Source organism: Sebastes fasciatus, chromosome 13 (genome assembly GCF_043250625.1).
Source record: "Sebastes fasciatus isolate fSebFas1 chromosome 13, fSebFas1.pri, whole genome shotgun sequence".
NCBI lineage: Eukaryota > Metazoa > Chordata > Actinopteri > Perciformes > Sebastidae > Sebastes > Sebastes fasciatus.
The window spans coordinates 32,717,945-32,730,512 of NC_133807.1; the positions used below are offsets into that span (position 1 = coordinate 32,717,945).

At 38.5% G+C, this 12,568-nt stretch overlaps 1 gene segment (V, D, J or C); it reads right to left on the minus strand.

Annotated features, from left to right (window-relative positions):
• Positions 1–4,307: 4,307 nt before the first annotated feature.
• LOC141781646 (Ig heavy chain V region 5A-like) lies at positions 4,308–4,742 on the minus strand. The segment is given in 2 exon segments: positions 4,308–4,612; positions 4,703–4,742. Coding segments are annotated over 2 exon segments (345 nt in total).
• Between the last annotated feature and the right edge of the window lie 7,826 nt (positions 4,743–12,568).

Consider the following 12,568-nt stretch of genomic DNA (forward strand, 5'->3'; position numbering starts at 1 on the left):
TGTGTTTAATGCAGCTCTGTTATGGAATAAGCAAGAATATGCCTATTTAGTGATATGATTTCTACATTCACATCTCTGTTTAGAAATGTGTTTCTCATCAAACATTACTGGTTCTCACAAAGTGTTCAGTGTAACTGTATCCTATCAGTTTCTGGGACTACTTCAAGTGAAGACGTTCATCATGATTGTGGTCAGAATGAGTCCTGTAGGATTTTGTACAGCTGCTCAACCAACTCCAGTCACTGTGGCTCTCGAGCACAATAATAAACAGCAGAGTCTTCAGTCCTCAGACTGTTCATCTGCAGATACAGCTGCTGTCTGTTGTTGTCTCTGGAGATGGTGAACCGGCCCTGAACTGACTGAGAGTAGTATTTGCCGCTGCCACCGTTACCATTCCAAGCGATCCACTCCAGTCCTTTTCCAGGAGCCTGTCTGACCCAGGCCATATGGTGGCTGCTGAGTGAAAATCCAGAGGCTGTACAGGTCAGTCTGTGGGATTCTCCAGGTCTTTTAATCACTGGTTCAGATTCTGTCAGAGTCTGACCATCAACACCTGTCAAGATATAAAAATACATCATGAGAAATATGTCAGTTACACAAATAAAAACTATGTCAACTCAACATCAGTGTAAATGTTGACCTGTCCAGCAGCAGATGGTTAAAAGCAGCAGTCCTGTCCTATAGTCCATCATGTTAAACTGTGTGTCCACTGTCCTCTGTCCTCCTCTCTGCAGTCAGATAAGTAGAGGTGGAAGACATCTGAGTTTTGCATTGACTCCTCCTCAGTCTGCATCTTGTCAAGACTTTAACAATAGTTTACTAGTTTTACAATCTTCCTGAAGTCAGTGTTTTTAATTACAATATAATAATAATATACACCAAATAACACTTTAACAAATGTTGTTTATTATGTTATACTGTTGATTTCCTCAACTTGTTTATAATTTATACCATTATATGACATCAGAGGAAAGAAAACCTCAGTAGGAATAAAAGACAGAAAACTAATGAGAATATTAATGAAGCTTCAAAAACATTCAGGACCAGTGTGTAACCCCTAATACCTGTTTTCAGTCAATAAAAATAATATATGTATAAATAAAACAATATTAGAATGACATTGATCTTCTCATCTGACCCTCAACAAGCGTATTGTGTCAAATGTGTTTGTTAACATGTTGGTCTGAGCCCAGAAGTCATTCTTTACTTTAGTGATTGGACCTTTAATTGTTCTTTGGCACCAAAAACAATTTATTATTTTTTGTTTTAAAGCTTCAGTAGAAAACAAAACTTTTAGCATCATTGGGCAAAAAATCCCATAATAACCTTTCAGCATGTTGTAATTCAAGGAGAGAAAACTAAACTCCTGCTCCTCCTCTTGGCTCTGTTTTCAGGCTTTAAGGAATCTAGAACATGACGGGAGACTTTGACCAATCACAGGTCATTTCAGAGAGAGAGCGTTCCTATTGGCTGTGCTCCGGCTGGTGGGCGGGGCTTGGTATTTCCTTCAACTTGATCTCAACATGGCTGCGGGGTCATAAACTTTCTAATTTTACAGCTAAACGGTACACTACAAGATGATTCTGAGAACATGTGAGGAGAGAAATAGGCATTACAGTAACAGAATATTGATTCATTATAACCCCGTGACAACGTAGTCGGGGGTTTATAGCGCTCCGTGTGTCCGTCCTTCTTACCGTTTCAGATCTGGTCTGATGGTTGACAGTGTGCTCTAGTTGTGCCTGTTGGGGGGGCGGGGGGGGGGTTAGAAGTCCAGGGTGCCCAAACGTTTTAGAATTTAGTTTTGCCAAAAATGGTGATTCTGAGAATGTTACCTTATTTTCTTCAGACTGTAGTCAAACCGATTTATCAATTATCAAAATATTAAAAGTTGACAACAATCAATTCATCATTAGTTCCACAAGGGCAAAACCTTTGGCCCGACTTCAGTAGGGGTCAAGCAGTGAGCGGGGGGTGCGGGGGGGTGTTATGTGAGCCATCCTCACTTCTGCCTTGTATTTGATCAGCGCTGTCTAGTTTGATCGGAGTTGGCGAGTGATTGACAGCTGCTCAGAGACGGCAAGGCTCCAGCTCGGCTCCGATTGGTTGTTTACCCCCTGATCTGTGAAATCCTGCAGATGCCGTTAGGAGCACCGGAGGACACAGAGGAACATGATTATTTTTTTTCAGATTACCTGTCTCATGCACTACTGTCAGGATATAGTGACCATTTGACCACGGCTTTGTTAAATACTCGATTCTGATTGGTCAATCGCGGCGTTCTGCATTCTGTAATTTCTCTATAACAGACCGTTGCTACGTATAGCAGACCATTGCTACGTTTAGCAGACCGTTGCTACTTATAACAGACCGTTGCTACGTATAACAGACCGTTGCCACGTATAACAGACCGTTGCTACGTATAACAGACCGTTGCTATGTATAGCAGACCATTGCTACGTTTAGCAGACCGTTGCTATGTATAACAGACCGTTGCTACGTATAACAGACCGTTGCCACGTATAACAGACCGTTGCTACGTATAACAGACCGTTGCTATGTATAGCAGACCATTGCTACGTTTAGCAGACCGTTGCTATGTATAACAGACCGTTGCTACGTATAACAGACCGTTGCTACTTATAACAGACCGTTGCTACGTATAACAGACCGTTGCCACGTATAACAGACCGTTGCTACGTATAACAGACCGTTGCTATGTATAGCAGACCATTGCTACGTTTAGCAGACCGTTGCTATGTATAACAGACCGTTGCTACGTATAACAGACCGTTGCCACGTATAACAGACCGTTGCTATGTATAGCAGACTGTTGCTATGGGCGCAGCTCTGATGTCGGACTCTGGAGGACTGTTTTTGCGTCAAAATATTGATTTCTTCAGTAAGTAGCTGTGTAATAAGCGGGATAATGTACAGCTAGCGGGTCATTGTTGTAAAATAAACCCCTTCAGGTCGATGCTGCACCCCGACAACAATGGAACAACAATGACCGACTCGCTGTACATTATCCCTTATATATATATATATATATATATATACCGTATATATACGGTATATATATATATATATATATATAACTTTTTTGAATCATATTTGCTCCATTTCTACCCACTGCTGCTTTAACTATACGTCATTGTGATCATTCAGGTGTGTAATGTGTAACTGAATGACATAACATGCTCCTCAGTTCTACCGTCTATATTACAGTACAGTAAGTGATTCTTATTTCATACAATATCTTTAAAAGTCATGTTGTTGTCGTTTACAAACCAAAACAGAGGAAAGAAAAAGACATTTAGACATCAACAGTCTCAATAAAACTCAGACTCGGGGTGTTTTCACACTCGGTCTCTTTCAGCTCTCCAGATGAACTCAGACTGACAGGTCAGCCTTTTTTAGCGCATCAGGAGGTGGTCTGAGTTCGGTTCGCTTCAAGTCTGCGTTGCAGTTCTCTGAACCTGTACATTGTGAACACAACGCGCTCCAGGTTGGCTTCAGGGATGTCACGAGAACCGATACTTCAGAACCAAGTCGATGCAAAAACGTGTACATTTTACGACCAACGCTTGAGGATAGAGAAACCTTTCAGTCTCACTCCCAAATGCTCCTTATGATTGTAATAATTGATGACAAAACACATTAATAACTGCATTAATTGCACACGCAGGACATCCTGAAACACCGTAAAACACACCGGTGGCAGCAACCTGACGAAAGCGCTGCGTTTTCCATAAACACCACTCAGATGATTATGGGCTTAATGAGTTTATTTCATCAGGACGATGTGGGTCTGAGCTCCAGAGGAACTATAGTGTGAACAGAAAGAGAACTGAGGCCTCTTTTCTGTTGGTCCCCTTTAAGACGACTGAGTTTTAAGACTAGATGTGAAAACACCGTCAGACTCAGTTATTCAGCATCACATTGTTGGTAAAAAACAAACAGGAAGTCAAACACCACAAAATCACCTGCAGCTCATCTAGTGGCGTTGTTATACTGCTCTTTACTGCCATCATATTTGAGGTCTCCTACTGCCCCCTGTTGGTCTTTGTAAGAATACATTCTTTAAGGTTTTTGTACAGCTTCTCTGGTAACTTTAACCAGTACGTTTTGTTAATGATCTTCATGCATGTACTTATTAAGACATGTGGACCCAGTTTCACCACACTAATACAGAGAATTTAATCAACAGTATTACAAAATAAAGTGATGCTGAGATAACAGAGTGTTCCCAGTGGTGGTGGTAAATAGAGGAAGTAGTTTTTGTATGACTCTCCTATTATCGTCTCTCACTGTGTGTCTCTGGCACAGTAATACACAGCAGAGTCTTCAGGCTGCACGTTCTGTCCGTTTAGAGTCACTGTGTTGCTGGAAGAGTCTAAGTCGATACTGAACTTGTTCTTCAGTGAATCTTTATAGTATGAATCTCCAGTATATTTCATTCCGATCCACTCCAGTCCTTTCCCTGCAGGCTGTCTGATCCAAGCTGTCCAGTAGCTGCTAACAGAATAAGAGACCTGACAGGTGATGGTCAGACGTTGACCTGGCTGCACAGTCACAGAGGCTGGCTGAGTCAACGTTTCACCCTTCACACCTGTTAAAAAAACAAGAACATGTTTTTTATCACAAAAATATCAAGTTGTACTGTAAAAGAAGAAGTGTTGACAGATCCAGAGAGACTCACATCCAGCTGCCAACAGCAGCAGCAGAGCTCCAGAGAACATGGTTGATGTTGAAGCTGACGTGCTGTGAACTCCTCTGACAGCCTGATGTGATGTTTTATAGCTGAAGCTCACTGAGTTTGCATATATAGAATCAAACATATATGAAGCATCAATGTTGGTCTAACTGGAGCCAATAGAAGAGTCTGTTCACTGTTTTTATATCTGCAGAGTGAAAACATGCCTGGAAATCACCTCTGCTTCACATCTCATATTTTAATGTCATTACACGCTAAATAGGAACATTTAGAAAAAGTCTCATTTACAGAAATTAAACAACCGTTAATTTTCCTTTTATCTATTAATGCATAAATCTATTCTGCTGACAACAATCTGATATTAAAACATGATGTATGTTCTTGTTTATTTAGATTAGGATCATTATTCTTATTGTGAACATGAACATTTTCTTATTACATTCAGATAGAGAAAACTTTATTGTCCCAACCTGTCAACATCCTCTCCATGTCTACAGGCTGTTGACCTCATTCATTTTCCCATTGGACAGGACATGGGACGGATCAGGAATTACTTATTTAGGTATAACATTCACATCGCGTTTTACAGGACTGATTAGCATTTACTCCGATCCGTGTTGCACGGACGGACTGTGAAACCTTTTCTTCTGTGTAAAGGGGAACGTAGTGATGGGTAATTAATGCTTGATTCACAAGTCATATATAAATGTAAGGAAGCGTAAAACACAGTTAATAACTTTTTAAAATTTAACTTTATGGTTTTAAACTGTTTTTTATAACATGAAATGCACTTATTTAACAATTTTGTAAGGATAAAGAGGAAGTCCAAATCTGTTAAAATGCAGTTTTTAACTGTCTCAGTCAATACCTGTGTTTTTATAGTTTATGTATGTAAAGTACTAAGTTATGCAAAACGACAAAATATTTATTTCTTTAGGGATATTTTTTCTTGCACTTATACACTTTTAAATAGATTAATAACAGTGTTTTTTATATATTTGAAAGCAGCATAACAAATGTATTTTTTTGGTGTAAAATTTTATAAAATCCTGCTACTTTTATCAGTAAAGAATATTTTATTTTCATAGTTAGTTTTGTTAAAATTAGCATTCAAAAGCTGTTAAAAACAACAGATATTTAATGTATTCCATTTATACAGATTTATTTTGTTAAAACACATCACACATTTCAATAAACATTTAATTATTGTAATTTTTACATGATTTTTTTTCTCATTTTGAAATACAGGACAAAATGTCAAATTGCTTGAGAAAAGAGGATTTTTTTTTTACAGTGTAGACGTTTCTCTGCAGTTTAAACACAACAACGATCCTTTGACTGCTAATATTATAATTTCATCACATATATAAACTCCATATAAGGTAGTGAGCTGTAGCTCTAGTTCAGCTCAGTTAAGATCTGATTTTAGTGATTTTATAAAATAATTTTCATTCTCATATTTATGACTCTTTAGATTCCACATCATTTACAGATATTATTGTCTTCATTTGTAATAAATGTCGAATTTGTAGAAGTTTAATTTCAGAAACTAGGTGCTGTTTTTGGCCCTTTCATGAATAACTGATCTTTAATGTGTTTTCAGGAATATGTATAATGCAGGTATTAATTTATTGTTAATATAAAACAAGTTGTGAAAAAATTAAATATAAAAATAAATTATAGGCTAATTGTTGTGAAAAAACTCTTAATAAATATTCAAATATAAAGTTTATAATATAAAAACTACAAAAAATACTTCATGTTTTTCCTCAACTAGTCCAGTCAGAATGAGTCCTGTAGGATTTTGTACAGCTGCTCAACCAACTCCAGTCAATGTGGCTCTCGAGCACAATAATAAACAGCAGAGTCTTCAGTCCTCAGACTGTTCATCTGCAGATACAGCTGCTGTCTGTTGTTGTCTCTGGAGATGGTGAACCGGCCCTGAACTGACTGGGAGTAGTAGATGTAGCTGCTACTGCCACCATCAGTAGCGATCCACTCCAGTCCTTTTCCAGGAGCCTGTCTGACCCAGACCATCCAGAAGCTGCTGAGTGTGAATCCAGAGGCTGTACAGGTCAGTCTGTGGGATTCTCCAGGTCTTTTAGTCACTGGTTCAGATTCAGTCAGAGTCTGACCATCAACACCTGTCAAGATATAAAAATACATCATGAGAAATATGTCAGTTACACAAATCTGAACTATGTCAACTCAACATCAGTGTAAATGTTGACCTGTCCAGCAGCAGATGGTTAAAAGCAGCAGTCCTGTCCTATAGTCCATCATGTTAAACTGTGTGTCCACTGTCCTCTGTCCTCCTCTCTGCAGTCAGATAAGTAGAGGTGGAAGACATCTGAGTTTTGCATTGACTCCTCCTCACAGGGAGGACTCAGCTGATCAGAATTGATCTTTTATTATAATTAGTGGATAAATATGAGTTGTAATATATTGATAAAAGTCAAAATGAAGCAACTAAAGAGGGTCATTTAATATATGTAGACCCATTTCTACATGGATCAATGGTTTCCATCATTAGATCAGGTGAAAATAGGAACTGTGGTTTGATTTGGACAAATAGAGCATCATCAGTAGTTGTGTTAACGTCAGAACAGACCAATCAAATCACCTCTGTTCTTTCTTGATGTTCCTTCTAGTGCACAAGCTTTATCACATGATCAGTATGAGTCAATGAGTCAAACTCAGTCAGTCCTAGACTGTCCTCTGGAGGGTTGAAAGAGGGACTGTCAGTTTCCAGTCTCAGCATGGAGAAAGACTGGACATTGTTGTTTTGTTGATGACGTCTGTTCAACAGTCTGAACTCTGTGGATGTTGGATTCTGTCACTCTGTGCTGAGAGAGAGGGGGGGTCCTCTTTAGAGTGGAGATCCAACCTGTTAGTTGATCTCAATCTTCTTCCACTCTGCATGCTGATTAAATGATTTCACTGAAATCACTTTGAAATGATTATTTATTGTTATTGTTTACATTTGATATAATATTGGTGTTCTGGAGAACTGCTCATCCAAACAATTTTACACTCGACAGTTTGCTTCCTGAGTAATACACCTGACATGACATAGTTGCAATACACACTCAACTCAGGGTCAAAAACACCGGTGAAATACACTTGGCAGAGGTAACTTCCTTGGGTCCTGAGTAATACACCTTACATGACATATTGTAGTTGCGTTACACACCCAAGTCGCGGCAACTCACGGTCACAAACACTGGTGACATACACTTGGGCTGAGGTAATTTCCAAATAGGTGTATTAGTCTCTAGCTTTCACATAAACACGCGGTTATAAAGTAGAGCATGGATTTAATTATTGGAGGTATTTTGCTGGTGGTTAATGCTGTTACGTTAACGACATATTTGTAGAAGTTTAATTTCAGAGACCAGATGCTGTTTTTGGCCCTTTCATGAACAACTGATCTTTGTTGTGTTTTTAATGTGTTTTCAGGAATATGTATAATGCAGGGAAAAAACTCTTCATGGTTGTTGTCTATCAGTCCAGTCAGAATGAGTCCTGTAGGATTTTGTACAGCTGCTCAACCAACTCCAGTCACTGTGGGTCTCGAGCACAATAATAAACAGCAGAGTCTTCAGTCCTCAGACTGTTCATCTGCAGATACAGCTGCTGTCTGTTGTTGTCTCTGGAGACGGTGAACCGGCCCTGAACTGACTGGGAGTAGAACATGTTGCTACTGTCAGTATAGATATAAGCGATCCACTCCAGTCCTTTTCCAGGAGCCTGTCTAACCCAGGCCATATAAGAGCTGCTGAAAGTGAATCCAGAGGCTGTACAGGTCAGTCTGTGGGATTCTCCAGGTCTTTTAATCACTGGTTCAGATTCTGTCAGAGTCTGACCATCAACACCTGTCAAGATATAAAAATACATCATGAGAAATATGTCAGTTACACAAATAAAAACTATGTCAACTCAACATCAGTGTAAATGTTGACCTGTCCAGCAGCAGATGGTTAAAAGCAGCAGTCCTGTCCTATAGTCCATCATGTTAAACTGTGTGTCCACTGTCCTCTGTCCTCCTCCTCTCTGCAGTCAGATAAGTAGAGGTGGAAGACATCTGAGTTTTGCATTGACTCCTCCTCACGGGGAGGAGAGGACCGAGCTGAAGATAATTAATCAAAACGTGAGAATTAAAGTCCAAGAATCATCCCTCCGAGTCAGCTGTTTGTTTGACATGTTTTAATTCATGTAAAATATCCATGTTGTTCTAATAATACACAAATGTTATAACATGTTCAGACATCTCACACATTAACATACAAGTTTAAATCTTTTTTCTTATCAAGACTTCAAGTCTCTTTTTTTCTCATCAGTCACTTTGAGCATAATGTGCATCACGTGAGAACATTTACAATAATATAAATAATCTATAGTTTTATTCTGATCACCAACATCTATGATAATTGCTTTATTCTCATCTCACCACGTTACACCCTGAACCGATGTTTTGAACATGTTTTTGATTGTGGACATTTCACCTCTGTAATTCTGCTCTGATCCAGCCGAGCTGTCTGATCAGATGTTTTTCAGCTTCTTTCTCTTTTCAAACTGATTTCATGTCATTTATGGGTTGTGCATGTGAATATGACATTGGTAATTTAGTATTATATATAACGCTCTGACAGTTGAAGGGACTCTGTCTGTAACTGTGAGGGATGTAACATCATTAAAATACATAGAAATGTAATGAGGATATGTCAGCGTGTTTTAGCAGGTGGTGAGAGAACCCAGATGTTATTAAGATCACTGCAGTTTGTTGTCTGTGGAGGTTTTAGTGCAGCTGCTCCACTGTCTTCAGTCACTGTGTGTCGAGCACAGAAGTAAACAGCAGAATCTTGTGCTGTCAGGCTCTTGACCTCGAGGTACTGAGTGCTGCTGGGCACATCTTCAGTCATGATGAAACGGCTTTGAAAGGAGCTGGCATAGATAGCAGAGTTTGAACCTGTATTCATCCTCCCAATCCACTCCAGAGCTTCTCCTGGTCTCTGTCGTATCCAGTGAATATTGTAGCTTGTCATGCTATAACCAGATATGATACAGGACATCTTCACTGTCTCTCCAGGTCTTTTCACCTCAGAGGGAGACTGGTCCAGTTTGATCTCACTCCAGACTCCTGTAAGGTAAGACATCGTCATCATTCACACTTATATCTACATCACAAGTTAGACATTTACAAAAGAGCCTCTTCAGTGTGTTAAAGCAGAAATCATTCTTACCCTGAATAGTAACTAAAAAGAATAAACTCCAGGAAATCATATTTTCCATTCTTTAATAAACACGGTAATCCAGTGATTATAAAGTGTTTAGTCATAAATGACATGAGAGCGGTTCATGGCTTGATTATAAAGAAGGAAGAGTTTGCATGGACCGCCCTCTACAGGGTTAAAAGGAGAACATGGAAAGCAGATGTACTTTAACATTAGTAGAGTTTTCTACAAGAGCAGGGGAAATATAAAAACACCAAATACTTGGCAACTATTTCTATTGTAGAATACGGTAGTAGGATGCTTTTGGATAATTTTTTATTTAAAGCACATATTTTTATGAAAGATCTTATATGAACTTAAATGTCAACATCTAGATGGTTAATTTAGTAAACTTGCAGCGCTGCTTTGATTTGATTTAATGTAAAGATATGTTTTAAAACTCTGGAAGTTAGTGAGTTAATGTCTAAAAACAGAATATTGTAAAGTTTTCATCACAATAAGGTTGTCTTCTTATAAATGCAGGCGTTGCTGTGAGTCACGATAAACTGTCCCAACCGTAGACTGAATATAAGAAGTGGACGTAGTCACCATGACGTCACCCATTGGTTAGTGGACTACGGATTTAAAGCCTCGAGTTCGACATTTTCGCCGTCACCATCTTGGTTTTTGCAGAGCAATATATCAATATCAATATCGTGAAATGAGACTAGATATCATCATAGATTTTGGACATCATAATATAATAATATGATATAAGTGTTGTATTTTCCTGGTTTTAAAAGCTACATTACAGTTAAGTGATGTATTTTTCTGAACTTACCAGACTGTTGTAGCTCTTCTATTATTTGCTTTTTCCTACTTAGTCATTATATCGACATTACTGATGATTATTTATCCAAAATCTCATTGTGTACATATTTTACAAAAGCATCAATGGTCAATCCTACAACATCGTCACAACATCGTCACAACATCGTCACAACATCGTCACAACATCTATATCGAGGTATTTGGTCAAAAAATTGTGATATATGATTATATCCATATCATCCAGCCCTATGCATACAATGATGTATCTGTGATTTTAATGTCAGAGAATTTAAATTGATGAAAACTGTTAAATTAGATTAAGAACCATTTATAAAATGTAAAGTCTGTTCCTGTCTTCAGTGTGTCAGTGAGCTGGTGTTGAAATCATTAGTGGTCTGAGGGCTCCTCCTCTGGTGGCTTCATGTTACAAGTGTTCAGGCACTGAGGGGTTTTTGTTCAGGTCTACTGATGGTTTGTGTTGTTGTGGCTCTCTGGCACAGTAATACACAGCAGAGTCTTCAGTCCTCAGACTGTTCATCTGCAGATACAGCTGCTGTCTGTTGTTGTCTCTGGAGACGGTGAACCGGCCCTGAACTGACTGAGAGTAGTAGATGCTGCTACTGTCATAACTAGCAGAGATCCACTCCAGTCCTTTTCTGTTTTTTGGCCCTTTCATGAATAACTGATCTTTATTGTGTTTTTAATGTGTTTTCATGAATATGTATAATGCAGGGAAAGGCATTCATTTATTGTTAATATAAAACAAGTTGTGAAAAAATTCAATAAAAAACTAAAAATATAGGCTAATTGTTATGAAAAAAACACTTCATGGTTGTTGTCTATCAGCCCAGTCAGAATGAGTCCTGTAGGATTGAGAGCACATGGAGTGATCATGTGCTCCAAACAAGTCAACTCTTTTCTGTCTCTCCTTTCTGATGTAAAATCTGTAAACTAGTCAGAACCATAAAAGTCCGACTGACTGATCATCTCAGGTGTGATTGATGTCATTTAGGTTAAAGGTTAGAAGTCCATCAGAGTCCTGGTGTCTTTGAGGAAAACATTATTTATAGGTTTCTTTGAGATAATCAACTTTTAAAAACTTATCTAGTTTAGGGTGGACTGAAGTTATCGGTTAACTTTCTAAATATATAAATGCTCCTTTTTATCGCTGTAAAATGTTTTAATTTCAGAATTTTGTGGATTTGATGTATTTTTCATGAAAATAAAATTGGTGTAAAATCTGTAAATCACATGGAAGCTTTCTGTTTTAAAATGTTAACAAAAGGTCTTTTACAAACCAACACAGAGGAAAGAAAACCACATTAAGACATCAACAGTCTCAATAAAACTGAGACTCAGTCAGTTATTCAGCATCACAATGTTGGTAAAAAAACAAACAGGAAGTCAAACACCACAAAATCACCTGCAGCTCATCTAGTGGCGTTGTTATACTGCTCTTTACTGCCATCATATTTGAGGTCTCCTACTGCCCCCTGTTGGTCTTTGTAAGAATACATTCTTTAAGGTTTTTGTACAGCTTCTCTGGTAACTTTAACCAGTGTGTGTCTCTGGCACAGTAATACACAGCAGAGTCTTCAGGCTGCACGTTCTGTCCGTTTAGAGTCACTGTGTTGCTGGAAGAGTCTAAACTGATACTGAACTTGTTCTTCAGTGAATCTTTGTAGTATGAAGCTCCAGTATATTTCATTCCGATCCACTCCAGTCCTTTCCCTGCAGGCTGTCTGATCCAAGCTGTGTAGAGGCTGCTAACAGAATAAGAGACCTGACAGGTGATGGTCAGACGTTG